At 43.0% G+C, this 17,539-nt stretch overlaps 1 protein-coding gene across 1 annotated transcript; it reads right to left on the bottom strand.

The window, feature by feature from the left end:
* Window positions 1–9,967: 9,967 nt before the first annotated feature.
* cebpb (CCAAT enhancer binding protein beta) lies at window positions 9,968–14,486 on the bottom strand. The gene has a single exon (XM_003220624.4). The coding sequence runs from the start codon at window positions 14,239–14,241 to the stop codon at window positions 13,201–13,203; it is 1,041 nt and encodes a 346-aa protein (XP_003220672.1). The 5' UTR covers window positions 14,242–14,486; the 3' UTR covers window positions 9,968–13,200.
* Window positions 14,487–17,539: the final 3,053 nt, after the last annotated feature.

The raw sequence follows: 17,539 nt of genomic DNA, 5'->3' as shown, positions 1-17,539 counted from the left end.
TAATATAAATATTCTAATAAGCAAACAAAAATAGGAAAAAGTACTCATTTAGGGTGGCATTCCCTGGGCCCCATCCACACTGCCATATAATGCAGTTTAAACTTCATTGAGCTGGATTATATGAGTCTACACTGTCATATAATCCAGTTCAATCTTCATTATAATGGCAGTGTAGGTGAAGTCCTGATCTTTTGTAACAGTTTGTTACAGTTTGTTTTCTTAGTTTTCCAGAGATTGTGTGGCATGGAATTCTGCAGTCACATTCCTTTTGCTTTCCTTGTTTGACAACTGAGTGTAGATCAGAACAGCAATTTCTGCATTTATTCACCCAGGACTTGTCAATTCTCATCTCTTAGATTTTTGAAGTATTTCTTTTCCACCAATTCACATTATGATTTAATGATGGATATGACCCCCCCCCCTTGATGGATTGTCACCTTGACGTGGTGAGGGGGCTTGCGTGTTCCGATGAACCTGCGGGCACAACCACGGGAGTCACACACTCCCAGGAGTAGCCACAGGGGAGGATCCAGGCCAAGAACAATCCGAAGACCCAAAGACCTCAACGGCAGAGCAGGCGGAGGATAACATGGTACATGTTACAACAGCTGTGAAGGCGGAAGAAGGCTACAACAGACTGAGAAGCCACTCTCGTTGTGTTAACCACACCACTGCTGGGACCTCAATCTGTGAAGACTGTGTGTTGACTGGCTGTGCACCGACCTCCACACATTAAAAAAATCACGCACAGGAGTCTTCCAAGAAATGGAGGACCATCATCCTCGAACTACGAGGGATCGTCTAAAGATTATCCTTTATTTGTGACACCAGTCCAATATTCTCATCACAGCTATGTCTGTAGGAGCTGCCAAAGTCAGTTTATTTTATTGTAGTTGCTGCACATCTTCAAATAATTTCTGAACTGTAGCAACCTTTTATCCAAAGTCGTTCTCTCTGATTTAATTGTATGTGTAAATGTTTTATTTTTATGGCATTGAATGTTTGCCATGTTTTCATGTTATATTTGGAAGCCGCCCTGAGTCCCTTCAGGGAGAGAGGTACGGGTTAGAAATAAAATATTATTATTAACTCTTAAGACAAACATATTGCAAGGTTTTCTTGGCAAGATTTGTTCAGAGGAAGTAAGGTATTGCCTTCCATGGCTGAGAAGGGTTGCAAATCCTGGTCTCCAAAGTTGTAGTCCAACACTCAGATCACTACCACATACTCATGTACCACATATATGAATATGAGTTTGAATCTCATGCCCCACTGTTATACATGTGGCTACAGTTTGGACTTGGAGATCCAGATTAGAGTTCTCACTAAACCATAGAATTCATTAGGGGATCCCTCATGGGATTGTTATGGAAATTAATTGGAAGAAAAGTCAAGTACACAATTTCAATCTCATTAGAGGAACATAGAATTATAGAGTTGGAAAAGACCACATGGGACATCCAGTCCAAACCCCTGCCATTCAGGAAAAGCACAATTAAAGCCACCCCAATAGACAGCAAAAGGAAGATAGAAATGTAAATATAGAGAACTAAAAGAAAGAAGGCTACTCGACCCACCAAGTTCAGAGGGGTTTGATTTTTAGTAAGCATGCATAGTATTGAAAGCCATAGTTGTTGTGTATATAATATATAGGGATGTGTGTGTGTGTTTTTCTATATATAGTGTGTACATACATGCGTGTCTTCAAGTCACACATCATCTCATGAAGACCCAATAAATTTCCAAGGGCTTTCTTAGGCAAGGAATACTCAGGGGTTGTTTGCCATTTTCCTCTTCTGTGATATAGCCTATAGCACTCAGTATTCCCTAGTAGCCCCCCATTCAAGTATTAACCAACTCACTTCACTTAGCTTCCAAGATCAGCCAGGATCTGGTGCTTTCAGAGCAATTAGATCAGGGGTCCCAGAACTAAGGGCCGTGTGCTGCATGTGGTCCTCCAAAATCATTTACTCAGCTCCTGCCCTAAATTTTAGACTTTGGGTCACTCTTGAAAGTAGACAACAACAATCCTAATTCACTTTACTCTCTCATCAGCCAAAAAACAGACCCATCCTTCCCACTGAAATACTGGTAAGTTAATGTTGGTTAAATTTGTTCTTTATTTTGAATATTGTATTGTTCTTTCATTATTATTATTATTATTTGCACTACGAATAAGATATGTGCAATGTGCATAGGAATTCGTTCATTTTTTTTTTCAAACTATAGTCCGACCCCAACAGTTTGAGAGACTGTGAACCAGCCCTCTGCTTAAAATTTTTGAGGACTCTGGATTTAGATAGACATACACAGAGAGAGCATAAGGAAATTAAGCTTCCAAGATTGCAGTGAGACTTATTCCCAAGTTTATGCACTGGGCTTAAGGTGTAAACCAGTTGCTTGCTTGTTCTCAGTTCTCTGGATCAAAACCCACACAACTTATGTAACTTTGCAGGCTTGTTTGTGCTGTGGTGCACACACGCATACCTTTTGACCTAGTTCACTCCTGCGGTGTTTATTTGCATGCTACTACAGCTCTCCACAGAAGCAGCTGGCTCTCAAGTTTTCCCATGCTTTTCTCCCTTACCACAGTGATGGCTGAGAAGTGTTTCCCTACGCCTCCATCAATTGTTGGTAAAGGAATACCTCAACACATCTGCTAGTCGGCCTGTGTTATAAAATTGGCTCTCAAAAGGCAGAAATGGGCCTGCTGGTATTCCAGCAGTGGTTAAGAATCTTTTGGGGGCACCTTTGAAATGGAACACAAAAGGGTGTCCGTTTGAGAGGCAACGTGGTGTGGTGGTTAGTATGTTGACATGGGATGTGGAAGACTCAAATCCCCAATGGACCATGAAACAAACTGGGTGATATTATAGCTCACATGTTTCTTGAGGGAATCCAAGTGGAGCAGAGGAGAGTCAGTGCAAAAGCCCTGGGCTAATTTGAGGAAAAGCAGCAGGTAAATGTCACAGATAAATACCTTTGCTAAGGATGTCGCGAAAATAAAGCAGAAGTGAACTGGAAGAGGATAGCTGTGTAGTACAGTCTGCTGTGAAAAGAATTAAATGGAATACCCTTGAATGTCTTATTTTAAAAAATGTGCCTTATCTTATCCAGGATGAGTCTGCATATGGAGTTTATCTATAATCTTCTGATGTGTCAACAAGCTTTGTGCTCAACTGTCATCACGGCATATTTGGTCCATTTTAGCATATGTTTTGTATGGCTTTTATTAGCTTCCCGGAAAAAAGTGGGGCAAAGACTGGAAAGGGGCAAGCAGAAAAGACACTTCAGTCATCTGCTTCCTGACTTGCTCCTCGTCAATTTTCCTTTTTTGGTTGGCTTCAGGATTTCTCTCTGAGAATCTGACATATTCTCACAGATTTCTCATCTGTCTGCTAGACTTGCCTCTTGTCCTCCACCTCCAGCCCTTAGACTTATCTTTCTTCACAAAAGTCTAATACACAGGTTTGGGTGGGTGGTAAAGGTAAGAGAATCCTGGAAATTGATAATCCACTGTACAGATCAGTGTTTCCCAAACTTTCATCTTCCAGGTGTTTTGAACTTCAGCTCCCTGGATTCTTGACTGTTGGCCAGGTCGAAGATGCTGGGGGATCAAAGTCTGGGAACACTGGTATAGTCAATCAGGTAAAGCAGTATATCATTGCCTATGAAAGCTTTTGCCACAATGAAAACAAGTTATTTTAAAATTCATTGATTTGTGCACCAGAAATTCCATCTAACTCACTCAAGGCACATGCCTGAGTTTCAATACAATGGTATTATTTGGTCAAATTCCAAATCTGTATTAAGTGGTTCTCTTCATCCCTCAATTGTTTTCACTGTTATACGTAACTAGGTATTCATGGGCCAAGATTTAGATTCATGACTTGCAAAGCCATTTGGTTAACTGGCTTTCAAGTCATTTTTCATCTGGATGTTACCAAAAATATTTTATCATTCTAATAATTAGTGTCTGTGTTATCTCCTTCCTCCCTGGTCTCCTCCTCTCTAACTTTTACTTTTTGTATTGCATCTTTTAGATTACAGAACAGGATGCAGGAATTATATTCTTTTTAATTACTGTGAAAGCCCTGTAAGGTTGAAGAAAGCACTGACGATGCATTAAATAAATAAATGTAAACAGGGCTTAATATGAGACATATAGATATATATGCCTACAGTAGCATTAAGAGAGCCAGTGTGGCCTAGTGGTTTAAACATTGGACCCTGGAGACCAGGGCCCCTTCTACACTGCCATATAAAATCCAGATTATTTTATTTGAGCTGGATTATTGGGAGTGTAGACTCATATAATCCAATGCAAAGCAGATAATGTGGATTATCTGATTTGAAAATCTGGATTATATGGCAGTGTAGAAGGGGCCCTAGATCTAAATCACTGCTCAGCAATGGAAACCCACGGGGTGACTTTGGACAGTTCACAGTCTCTCAGCATCAGAAAAAGGCAAAGGCAAACCTCCTCTGAACAAATCTTACCAAGAAAACCTTGTGATAGAGTCCCCTTAGGGTTGCCATAGGTCAAAAATGACTTAAACGCACACAAGAACAATAGTAGCATTGCAAGTGAGTCATAGATAATAACTATAAAAATTCCACACAACACACAATCTAGCACTCTTAATTTTAGTGTAAAGGGAAAAACTGAGGGGTCTCCATTCCTGAAGACAAGTTTAGTAGCCCCTTTGCTGAAGTCAAGCGATTCCAAGTCTGAGCTATATTGGAAATGAAACTGCCTGTGAGCTCTATATGAGCTGCACAGTAAATCAGGATTAAAATGCAAGTTTAAAAAAGGATTACAACTCATAGAATCCCCCAGGCAGCAAATCGCTTTTCCAAAATGTATATATATGTAACAAGCAGACAGGCTCACTTATCGTTTATTTGTGTCCTGGATCAGAATTATGTGATTACTTACATGCTATACCTTACAAGAAAATACATGTCAAAGTAACTTACTAGTAAAATCATAAGGAGTTAATTATGTCTATGTATGGTGGCAGTCAAAATAAGATTTTTCTGCCTTGAATACTAACAGATTTATTGTAACATAACATTTTTTATTAATCTCCAACATCTCTATTAATGTACTCATTTTTCTATGGCGCTGTTTATTACTTTGGTGTTTGTTTAAATTAACACAAAATGGAGCAGAAAAAGCAATACATTGTGTTCATTCTGCTGCAACAAACTAACAGTCTCCTTTTTGGATGCTGCTATCAGAGAAGTGCTGTTTAAATCCCATGCCAACGTCACAGAAATATGTATCTTTTATCAGAAAATATATGTGTTCATTTTTGAATCCAGCAGGAGCAACAAAAGTTTTTGTGAACAGACAAAAATAGTAATTGAATCCCTTCAGCTCTACAAAAATACCGGAATATTCTACGTGTGTTGTATGATGCACTTGATACTTAAATGAATGCTTAATTCCAAAAGTACAGACTGAATCATTTCAAATTATCTTACAAGAAATGCACTTAAGTTGTAGAACCAATTCATACTGGAATTAATTAAAATGTCAATTGTACATAAGTCTATCATTAAATATGGACAGAATTTGGCAATTTTACAAATTTGATCCATACTGAAGCTTACTTTCACACTTTAACTTCAGTAAGGAGCCAATTCAGAATATGTTGAGCATCCAGGTGCACAATCTGCTTTGAAGTTCTGGATTAAAGAAAATATTTAAATATTTCATCCTAAAATCAATTAATTTTAAAAGTATTTACTCCCGTTTGGAACATGCCCATAATTGTGAGAAATATCTCATGGTTTAAGTGGTGCTAGGTTCAGTGGAGAAAGATCTCAGAAGATATATCATTTAGCAGTAAGCCAAATTATGAATTTGACACCTATGTATGCATGTAAACATATTAACTAGCACCTATGTGAACATAAGCTTGAGACCTTTTCAAACACCCAATCAATTACTAGAAAATCCCCAAGGGTGCTTTGAATCTTGGCATCTCTACCAGGAGTCCCATGTGGCAAGCAAAGTTCTGAGTTTCCAAAGCAGTTTGTGACATAATATTGTCACAAATAATATTTGCCATTCAAAGAAGTAAAATAAAAATAATATGGGGCATTTGGCGGCCCAGAGTAACTCCTTGGATTTTCTCTGGATTTTGTCAGAGTAAGATTGCAACATAAAGCTGCAATCCAGTAAACGGTATGCAAAACTACTTCTGTACACCTGAAAGGGCTGTTATTCCTCAACAGATTCTTCATGTGACACCATAAACGTAGATTAGAGTTGCTGTTCCAGAAATACAGGTCTCAAAACCCTGTTGGGCAGATAGACCTAGTCATTCTGTGCCTAGATCTGGGGCCTGTATTTTGTGGCTAAAAAATCAGTATGCAAAGCAGAGACTGGGAGGAAAACATTATTTGAAAGACTATAACACCCAGAATCCTCAGTCAGCATAGCCACAGGGTGGGGATTCTGGGAGCTGTAGCCAAGCAGTTAACTTTTCTATGCTCTGGTGTGGTGAAAAAGTGAGTGGAAATAGCAAAACAAGTTGGGAAAAAGTCAACGCAGAGCATGACACCATTTTATGCTCCGCTCCAATGTTCTATTTTACAACGCACTGCACGTACGCAACACATGCTTACTTCTCTTTTTACCAGATTGTAGCTGAAATCTTATATGCACTTAGATGGGAGTTAGGTCTCCTGAACACAATGGAACTTGTGCCTAAGAAGATATAGCTAGGATTGCATTGTAAGAAACTAAATCTGTATGTATTTATTTAGGCTTAAATGAGTTTGACAGGACTGCTCTCCAGTAAACATGAAGAAGATTGCAACCTAAGACAAACAGTGATTGGCTATACCTGATAATGATAGAAACTGACTTGTTATATTGGATACATTGAGTTTATATCAACAGATCATTATACCTTGAAGTGCAACTGATTAGATTTGTTTTAAAGTCTCTTTTCACAGCTGTGTTTTCATATATATATGGCTTCTGGCCCAGTACAGGGTACAGAGACTCCCACTGAAGTTTGCATATAATTCCCAAATAATCTCCATAACTATACAACTATACAGAGCAATACAAACATAGTTTGCCTAATCTTTTTGGAGCACATCCTTACAAATCTCTTGGCAAAGGGTTGTGGAGGTTGCAATGGCATCTGGCAGACCCAAATGGTGGTTATAGGATTCTGACAACAAGGGCATATACAAACTCTTATAGGCAAAAGTTGAACTCAACTCTCCAATAAAGCTGTAGCAGTTGCTTACAAAACAATTTCATCAGCAAGAAATAAATGGAAGGAGGTCTTGTTTTCCTATAAAAATCTGTATTACACAGCCTGGGAGAGTTACATTTTGGATTTTGTTTCATACCTTCATTGATTGAGAGATTTTGGGAATCATGGTGCAAAAAAGTGCAATTTTCAAATACTAAAATGTCACACAAGTTGACTTCTGAGTTTTTCGTTTTCACAGGATAGCCAGAAGTCAGTTAAACAAATCCTTTGCTATAGGATCTGAATATCAGAGTTTAGGAGGTAGATATGCGTTAACAAACACCCATAGCATAGGACCAAATCATAGATTCACTGAGTTGAAAGAGACCACAAGGGCCACCCAATCCAGCTCTCTTCAATGCGGCAACACACAACCAATGCACTCCCAACATATTAACATCCGGCCTCCATTTGAAAGCCTTCAGAGAAGGAGACTCCAGCACTCTCTGAGGCAACACATTTCACCGCTGAACAGCTCTTAATTGACTGAGTTCTTCCTCATGTTTAGATTGAATCTCTTTTCCTTCAATTTAAATCTATTGCTCCATGGTCTAGTCCCCAGAGCAACAGAAAAGAAGCCTGCCCCCTCCTCAATGTGGCATGGCTACCATGTCCCCTCTCGGCCCTCTTTTTTCTTTTGCAAGCTAAACATACTCAGTTCCCTCAGCCACTCTTCATAGGGTTTGGCTTCCAGACCTTTTATCATTTTGGTTGCTCTTCTCTGGACATGTTCCAGCTTGTCAATACCCTTTTTGAATCCTTCATCCACATACCCCCAGCACATGAGCATGCACACAGTGAACTCCAGGCACTGTTCACATTTTACAAGCAACACAGAGACAAGAGCAACAAGGCCAAGAAAGTTCAGCTCCCAGGCTTTGAAAAATATTTCATGCTATCACCACTATCATCATATTTGGCACCACTTTTTAAGAACATAAAGTCCGTCATTCTGTTTAGACAGTGGCCAGCCAGATGTTTCTGGGAAGCCCAGCAGTGGGACAGAACCATTACCCCATCCTGCCCTTATGGCCTTTGTCACTTGCTTGTGTCCATAGACACGCAACCACTTTAGCTCTGTCTGCAGTCAGTATGAAGATAACCCATTCTTTTCCCTTTAACAGCAATATAATTACAAGAAATGAATGACAGCGTAAGGCTGATGGGTTAGAAAAAGGGCAGGAGTTCTGCGCCTGAAGTCAGCACTTGGAAATCCACAAGGAGCCAGAGGCTGGAGCTAATTGCCTTATTTTTGCTTGCTGCAATTAAGACAATTTGCATCTAATTTACTTTAATATGGCAGATGCTAAGCTGGGAGACAAGGATTGCACTTATTGTGCCATTCTGTCTTTCTGCTGGTGTCAAAGCTTTCCAGGACAGCCCCATTGCTTAAGACTGTTTGGCAAGCCTCTAACTCTTAATTTTACCCCTAAAAGTTTAGAATCTGTGAATTTTTTAAAAATCAGAAAAAATGCAATGAACCTGAATATCAAATTTAACACCTGTGCTTGGACACATTGGCATATCTTAACCTGGTATGTTCAATTTTACCTCATTGAGAATTAGAAACTTGTTTCAATACCAAACTATGATATAGGATTCTCAGGATGTAACAGGAGCCTCCCCAACCACATTCTAGAAGTTACGCACTCCTCTCTAGAAACTTTGGTTAAACTTCTCAAACAAAAGTTACTTGGAACAGCTTTCCCACTTAAATGCAAAAGTGAGAGAAATCTCCCTGCACTAACTCAAATCTGACTGCCTAAACATAAAGTTCAAAACTTTAAAACTTCCTATCAATTAGCTAAACCCATCTGAAATAGTGGGTGAATCTACACTGTAGAAATAATGCACTTTAAAACCATTATAATTGCCATGGTTCAATGCTAGGGAATCAGGGGATTGTAGTTTTACAAGGCTTTTAACTTTTTCTGTCAAAGTGTGTTAGTGCCTCAGCAAACTACAAATCTCATAATTCCAGAGTTTTGCCATGGGAAAATTGCATTAATTCTATGATGCAGGTGTACTCACTGGCTCTGATCAAACCAAGCAGATATAAAAGGAGCATTTGCATTAAAATTTTCACAGGCACAGACATTACTTTCCTTTTTCAATGTTGCCTTATCCCACCCCAACATCCTCAGAGCCCCTGGTGGCACAATGGGTTAAACCCTTGTGCCGGCAGAACTGGTGGCCAACAGGTTGGCTGTTTGAATCTGAGGAGAGCGGGTGAGCTCCCTCTGTCAGCTCCAGCTCCCCATGTGGGGACATGAGAGAAGCCTCTGACAAGGAAGGTTAAAAGATCAAAACATCTAGGCATCCCCTGGGCAATGTCCTTGCAGGCGGCCAATTCTCTCACACCAGAAGCGACTTGCAGTTTCTCAAGTCACTCCTGACGTGAAAAAAAAGAACACTCAACAACCCACTCATATCATCATAAATCAGTATAAATAAATGGTTTTTGAAAGTAAGGAGGGAACACAGGGACTTACTGTGTCGGTTATCTTCTAATTCTCTTGAGTTTGAAAGAATGAGCAGCAAATGCTTAGCTAGATGGTGAGAGAAATCCAGAACTGGACAGAAGCAATGCCAGGGTTAACCACGCACCGTCCCTCCCACCGTCTCCTCTCGCCCATGAATTCAAGCATTCGTTGCTGTGAATGACTTTAAAAAACAAGCTCTCATTGTCCATCCTAGCAATAAAGTTTTATTAAAATTGTTCATTAATGCTTCATAGCAAGATCCCAAAATATACATATGTCCTTTATATATACATATATATAGAAATAGATGATTCTTTATCATAATAAAAAAAAACCTGTAAGAACATCTTTAACAGATTACTCAATCCATGACTGACAGTTACACAAAGTTGCATCATGTGCAGTGAGCTTCCCAGCCATGGTTTAAAGATTGCATCATTCCAGACTCCCTTTCTCCCTGCTTTTATACTATTATCTCTCTCTTTCTTTATTCCTTAAATAACACTAACATTCAACCAACAAAAAATAGGAAAGGGGGGGGAAAACAACCCTGAAAATATATCTGATCTGAACTACCATGGCTTGTGTTCGATTTGGCATCATCTTTTCTTTTTCTCAGAAAAAAAACCTATTAGTAAAGTTGTGGAGGAGGAAAATAAGGATGCCTTTAAGTTTAGAGGGTGGGTAGAGGTAAATGGAAATGGCCAGGAGACTCCCCGCGCCAGCCAAAGGAGTTTTAAAGCACAGTTGCAGCCAGAAAGGCTTCTCCCAACGTCAGTGTGTCAATTAAAGGCACACAAAAAAACCATAATATAATATATATGTAAACCCTCTGGGTTTTCTCTCCCCTCCCCCCAATATATATATATTATAACAATTCCCATTTCCCCCACCCCCAGCTTTCCCAACTTGGGGTCCAAGTACACTGTAGAATTCATGCAGTTTGGCATCTCTTTCCCTGCCATGGGATCCTGAGAGGTGTATTTGCAAACTTTCACCTTCTTCACCAAAAGGGGTCTGGTGTACTTACAAAACTATAAACCCCATAATTCCACAGTATCCAGACGTGGCAGTTAAAGTGGTGTCAAAATGACATTTGATCAATATAGGCGCTTTTAATCTTTATGTTTTTTTAATAAACAGTAGATTCTCTGCATTGGCACCCAGAGGGATTGGCAGATGCCGGATAAGTGTAATTTCTGGTTGCTTGAGCAAATTATTATTATATGGCCCTATATTATTATTATGGTCCATGTATTTTCACAGAATCACCGAAGCGGAAGAAAGCACAAAAGCTATGCCTTTCAAACCCCTTCCATGAATCAAAGCACCAATAGATAGCCATGGAAACCTCCAGAGAAGGTGGCTCCACTATTTTAACTTGCCTCAAGCTGTGAGAGACAGGTAACAAGTTATTATTGCTATTGTTATTATTATTATTAGTTCTACAGTGTGTAGATCAGGCATGGGCAAACTTGGGCCCTCCAGGTGTTTTGGAATTCAACTCCCACAATTCCTAACAGCCTCAGGCCCCTTCTTTTCCCCCCTCAGCCGCTTAAGGAAAAGGAAAAGGCCTGAGGTTGTTAAGAATTGTGGGAGTTGAAGTCCAAAATACATGGAGGCCCAAGTTTGCCTGATACACCCTCAAGTCCCCCAAGGTGCTATCCCAGCTCTGCAAGGCATCTCTTTGGCAGATCTTAGGAAACTGCATCTCCCAGGTTTCAGCAGCATTGAGCCATGGCAGTTAAAAGTGGTATCAAACCGAACTGAATGATGTGTTGTTGGAGGTTTTCATGGCTGGAATCCCCGGGTTGCTGTGAGTTTTCTGGTCTGTATGGCCATATTCCAGAAGCATTCTCTCCTGATGTTTCGCCTGCATCTATGACAGGCATGCTCAGAGGTTGTGAGGTATATTGTAAACACAGAGAAGCCATTGAAATCCACAAGCATGTGAACAACTTCAACAGAAATGAGGAAACCATGAAAATGAAGCAAATCTGGCTACCACTATTAAAAGAACTCTAGAATCAGGACAGTAAATAAAGAACAACACTCTCAAAAACATTCTAGACAGGAAACAATCTGGGCCAGCTAACACCTTCCAACAAAGGATTTTAGGAACTGCAATTTAAGGGAGATGTTGACAAGCTGGAAAGCGTCCAGAGGAGGGCGACTAAAATGATCAAGGGTCTGGAGAACAAGCCCTATGAGGAGCGGCTTAAAGAGCTGGGCATGTTTAGCCTACAGAAGAGAAGGCTGAGAGGAGACATGATAGCCATGTGCAAATATGTAAAGGGAAGTCATAGGGAGGAGGGAGCAAGCTTGTTTTCTGCTGCCCTGGAGACTAGGACATGGAACAAACTACAAACTACAGCAACAGAGATTCCACTTGAACATTAGGAAGAACTTCCTAACTGTGAGAGCTGCTCAGCAGTGGAACTCTCTGCCCCAGAGTATGGCAGAGACTCCTTCTCTGGGGGCTTTTAAGCAGAGGCTGGATGGCCATTTGTCAGGGGTGCTTTGAATGCAATTTTCCTGCTTCTTGGCAGGGAGTTGGACTGGATGATCCACGAGGTCTCTTCCAACTCTATGATTCTATGATTTCCCCCAGGCAGGAAGGCCATTCAATGCTAATCAAGGTGATTAATTGCAACATTCACTTTTCTAAAAAAAAAAAATAGTTCTCCCACCCTAGACCTTCCACAGATAGATAAACCTCCCTTGCTTAGTTTCCAACATACCTCACAACCTCTGAGATAATGTCAGGAGAGAATGCTTCTGGATTGTTGCCATACAACCCGGAAAACTCACAGCAACCCACTAAACTGAGTTAATTATACAGTGTAGAACAGGTTGAATGCGATCTCCTGCTACTTGGCGGGGGTTGGACTGGATGGCCCATGAGGTCTCTTCCAACTCTACTATTCTATGATTCTAGGTGTGGGCAAACTTTGGCCCTCCAGGTGTTTTGGACTTCAACTCCCACCATTCCTAACAGCCTCAGGCTTAAGCGGCTGAGGGTGAAAAAGAAGGGGCCTGAGGCTGTTAGGAATGGTGGGAGTTGAAGTCTAAAACACCCAGAGGGCTGAAATTTGCCCATACCTGATGTAGAACCTGCAACTCCCAAATTTTCCTCTGCCATGTGCTTCGGACTTCGGCTCCCAGGAGAATGAGTGTGGACTTTGGGCGCTGAAGTCCAACACACCTGGAAGAGTTTGAGAAACTAATCCCTGGCGGGCAGCGCAGGGCAGGGAGAAAGGCATCACAAGCCCCACCTCCCCAAACCCCAAACCCTTTCAGTCTCCCCCTTCCTCCATTCCACTCAGCCCTTTTGCCGATCTCTTTGGGCATCCAGACCCAAGCCACGGGGAAGGCCTTTCCTTTCCCAAGAGGAGTCCACAAGCGAAGAAGAGTCCGTCCCCTCCCCCGGGGGGCTAGCAGTGCCCGGCGTTGGCCAGGAGGGGCTCGGGCAGCTGCTTGAACAAGTTCCGGAGGGTGCCGAGCTCCCGGGAGAGCTGCTCGACCTTCTTCTGGAGCCTCTCGTTCTCCGCCGTCAGCTCCAGCACCTTGTGCTGCGTCTCCAGGTTGCGCATCTTGGCCTTGTCGCGGCTCTTGCGGACGGCGATGTTGTTGCGCTCCCGGCGGATCTTGTACTCCTCGCTGTGCTTGTCCAGGGACTTCTTGGACTTGCTCTTGCCTCCTCCGCCTCCTCCGGACGCCGCGTAGACGCCGCTGTGGTTGCCTCCCGACTTGGAGGAATCCGAAGGGTTGGGTGTCCCGGGCGGGCTGGAGGAGGAGGCCGTGGAGAGGTTGCCGCTGCTCCCGCTGGGAACGGATTGGTAGCCCAAGTAGGAGCGGACGGCGCTGCCATAAGGGGAAGCCATGCCCCCTAGGGACGCCGCTCCTCCTCCTCCGACTCCAGCGTCCTCCTTGCGCGGCCCGGCTTTGCACGAGTCCAAATGCTCGAAGACGGGCTCCACTTTGGTCTCCACCATGTGCGGCGAGAAGCAGCCCAAGAGAGACGCCTTCTGGCCCTGGTGGAGGTGCGGGTGGTGGCTATGCTTGGCCAGGCTGATGTAGGTGTAGTCTTGGTGCTGCTGCTGCTTCTGCTGCTGCTTCCCGGCTTTGTAGTCCTGCTCGGAGAAGAGGTCGGAGAGGAAGTCGGGGTTGCTGTTGCCGGAGGGAAGCGGCTCGTAGTTGCCCCCTGCCGTCGCCGCGGGTGGAGGAGGCTGCTGGTGGTGCTGCTGCTGCTGCTGCTGGGAAGCCAGCGGGTCCAGGTAAGGGCTGAAGTCGATGGCCCGCTCGTGCTCGCCCAGGCTCAGCTCGGACATGGGCCGCGGTCCGCCCACGGGCCCCCGCGCGTGCAGCTTGCTCAGGCAGTCCGTCTCGTAGTAGAGGTTGGCCACTTCCATGGATTTAAAGGCCGAGGGCGGGAGCGGGAGGCATGCCTGGTCCCAGGCCACCAGGCGTTTCATGAAAGCAAAGAGGGCACAAGGGGGGCGCCGGGTCCGGGCCTCTCCAGCCCCCGCGGTCCTCTTCCCCTTCCTTCCTTCCCTCCCTTCGTCCTTCGCTTTCCTTTCCTTTCCTCCTCTGAGGCCTCGTTGTCCTCTGGAGTCACCTGGATCCCCGGCTCGGTTCTCTCTCTCTTTTCCTCTCTGGACTTTGTTGGGAAAGTGCCTTCGCGCTCGGCTATTTATAAGGGCTGGGTGGCGCGTCCCATGGCAACGGGCACGTCACGACAACGGGCCTCCCTCCTGCTTTGCTTCCTTCCTTCCTTCGCCGGAGGAGGGCCGAGCAAAGAGACCGGCGCCTGCGCAGAGGGATGGCCGGGATGAGCTGGAGGCTCCCCGGGTCTTGGCGACGTTGTCCGCCCGGACCTCTGCAGTTCTCCACGGCTTGCCGCTGTTCCATTCTATATGGCAAACTTGGGCCCTCCAGCTTGTCAACATCTCCCTTAAATTTCAGTTCCTAAAATCCTTTGTTGGGCGGTGTTAGCTGGCCCAGATTGTTTCCTGTCTAGAATGTTTTGAGAGTGTTGTTCTTTATTTACTGTCCTGCTTCTAGAGTTCTTTTAATAGTGCTAGCCAGATTTGGTTCATTTTCATGGTTTCCTCATTTCTGTTGAAATTGTCCACATGCTTGTGGATTTCAATGGCTTCTCTGTGTTTCCGATATACAGTAGAGTCTCACTTATCCAACATAAACGGGCCGGCAGAATGTTGGATAAGCGAATATGTTGGATAATAAGGAGGCATTAAGGAAAAGCTTATTAAATATCAAATCAAGTTTGGAATGTATATATTCATTTTATTCCAACCTTGAATTTTGCATTTGTCTATCATTTAGACACTATTTTACTACCCTCAGTTAAGCTTGTCCACCCACCCCCTGTATCCACAGGTTCTGTGTCCATGGATCAGATCATCGTGACCAACCTTGTTTTTGCATTATAATGGACACTTATGTCATTGCATAGGGTGGGCCAAAAGTCACAAAGATATCTGAAAACCTTTTAAAAAGATGTTACACATCATGTTATGCATTTTTTCCGTGTGTGTGTGTGTGTATACACACACACACACACACACACACGAATGATGCTATGGTATGATAAATTAAAAACAAATATGTAACCCCCTTTGTAGATCTTGGCCGCCCTGTTTATAATGGGACTTGTATATAATGGGAACCAAACCCCAGCAGATACTGAGGGCCACTGATAGAAAAACAAGACATAGTTCAATGACAGGGAGTGGGGGGAGGTCATTCCTCAGGCGCAAGATTCAAGGAGGAAGACGTTGCAACTTAGAGTGTCCTTCTCCATTTGGGAGCCTGTTATCTCAGATCTGGGAGAGATCTTTGCAAGCTCCTTTGGACAGACAATCCATTTGCAGGACAAATTGGGACAGGCACCGTCAGTTTGGCATCATTTTACTTTTTGAGAAAGAAAGGAAAAAATAACAATTGTCTTCAGTATTGCTGGTGTGGCTGAGTTGTCCTACCAAGCTCAATGGGAATCTATTTGTGTGTCTGTGGAAGTGATGGGCAATGGGATATGCTGCCTCCTCAGAGTGTGGTGGAGTCTCATTCTCTGCAGGTTTTTAAGCAGAGGCTGGATGGCCATCTGTCAGGGGTACTTTGATTGTGTGTTCCTACATAGCAGAATGGGTTGGACTGGATGGCCCTTGTGGCCTCTTCCAACTTTATGACTCCATGATATACACCTAAGACCACTGTGCCACTGGGTTGCAATATGTAGAGGTCTTGGCAAAGTTACTTTCTGGAAGGTTAGCTCCCACCTTCTGCAGGATTCTGGGAGCTGTAGCTCAAAAAGTAACTTGGCCAATCTCTGATAAAGTCCCATTGGAAACTGGCACACCCAGCTTTCTTTTCCTGGAGAGTGGAGATGCCAGGAATTTGGAAGAAGGGGAGAAATGCAAGACCTGGCCTGAGGACTCTGCCCTTCTTGCTAAATACTGTTCTGAGTCCACAAGCAAATGGATCTCGTTCACCACATTTGTCATAGTTTTCCTTATCTATTTCAGGCCACAGTGCAAAACATGCTTGCTTGCAGCCTTCCACCAACTTTGTTGCTATTGTTTTGTGCTTTCAAGTCATTTTCAGCTTCATTGGTTTTTTTTGGCAAGATTTGTCCAGAGAGGGTTTGCTTTTTCTTTCCTCTGAGGCTGAGAGAGTGTGACTTGCCCAAGAAACTTAGTGAGCTTCTAGATAAAGCAAAGGTTCAAACCCTAGTCTGAAGCACAACACCCAGACCATTACACCACCTACTCCCATTACGCCAAATAAACATGGCCGTGGTGAATGGCAATGATGGAATTGTTAGTCCCACAGGGCACCAAACTGGAAAGGAACTAAGATCCATTGAATGTAATTGAACTCATTTTGGAATAAGCATGCATAGAGTGTGCTTTCAAGGAGTATGAATGGAAACTCTCCAATAATGAGGGGTCAAGAACAGTAACAAACAGAGAAGGGTCCAAGAGTAAAAATTAAAAGTTTTAGTTTTTAACTGGCCACAGAAAATAGAAGCCTTTTCCACTTCCGAACTCTGCATTCATGTATGGTTTCTCATGCACTTGTAGATACCCACCATAAAGGAAAAGGAAGAAGATTTGGGTAAAGAAGCCATACTAGCACCTGAATTCAAAACAAAATATAACAAAGATTTTTTTAAAAAAGTGAGACTCTGGAATTGATTAGAAATTATCAGCACTTAATTTTATGTTCTATTGTTTAATGAGATAGAGAGATATTGAGGCAAGACATGTCTGGACATGTCTAATTAGAAAGACCTTTTTCTTAATCCTAAATTGGGGCGTGAGATGATAAGGAGATAGAGAGAGCAACGTGGATCCATTCAGAGAAACATCATTCTTCTGAGATTGCTTCATGCATTTCTCGACTGTGCTTTAGCAATGAAAACCGGTTCTGGCGCTGGTTCTGCAAAGCACTTGGGTTGCCCCAAAGAGGAGCACAAGAACTTCCAATTTCTATTAGTGAGGCCAATTTATTTCCCCTTTGCCTTTGGAAAGGCTTGGAATTAGACACTAAAAAGCTACCGATAGGCTCTAAACACAGCATGCAGGCTCCGGCAAAGAGCTTTCCGCTTTTCAGCACAAGAAAGTGGTTTGCACTGAGTCAATCTACTCCAATTTTATGTACTCTGATAGGCCGTGATGACTCCCCAAGGTTTCAGGCAGGACATTTTCCTACTGTTTTCTTAAGATCTCTGGTTGGCTTTGGTGGATTCCC

Source organism: Anolis carolinensis, chromosome 4 (genome assembly GCF_035594765.1).
Source record: "Anolis carolinensis isolate JA03-04 chromosome 4, rAnoCar3.1.pri, whole genome shotgun sequence".
In the NCBI taxonomy this organism is placed as follows: domain Eukaryota; kingdom Metazoa; phylum Chordata; class Lepidosauria; order Squamata; family Dactyloidae; genus Anolis; species Anolis carolinensis.
Note: the sequence above shows the minus strand (reverse complement) of the source record. Positions and strands in the feature narration are given on the sequence as shown.

Coding starts and splice junctions, on each gene's coding strand:
- cebpb (XM_003220624.4), bottom strand. CDS start 14,241: ATGAAACGCCTGGTGGCCTGGGACCAGGCATGCCTCCCGCTCCCGCCC.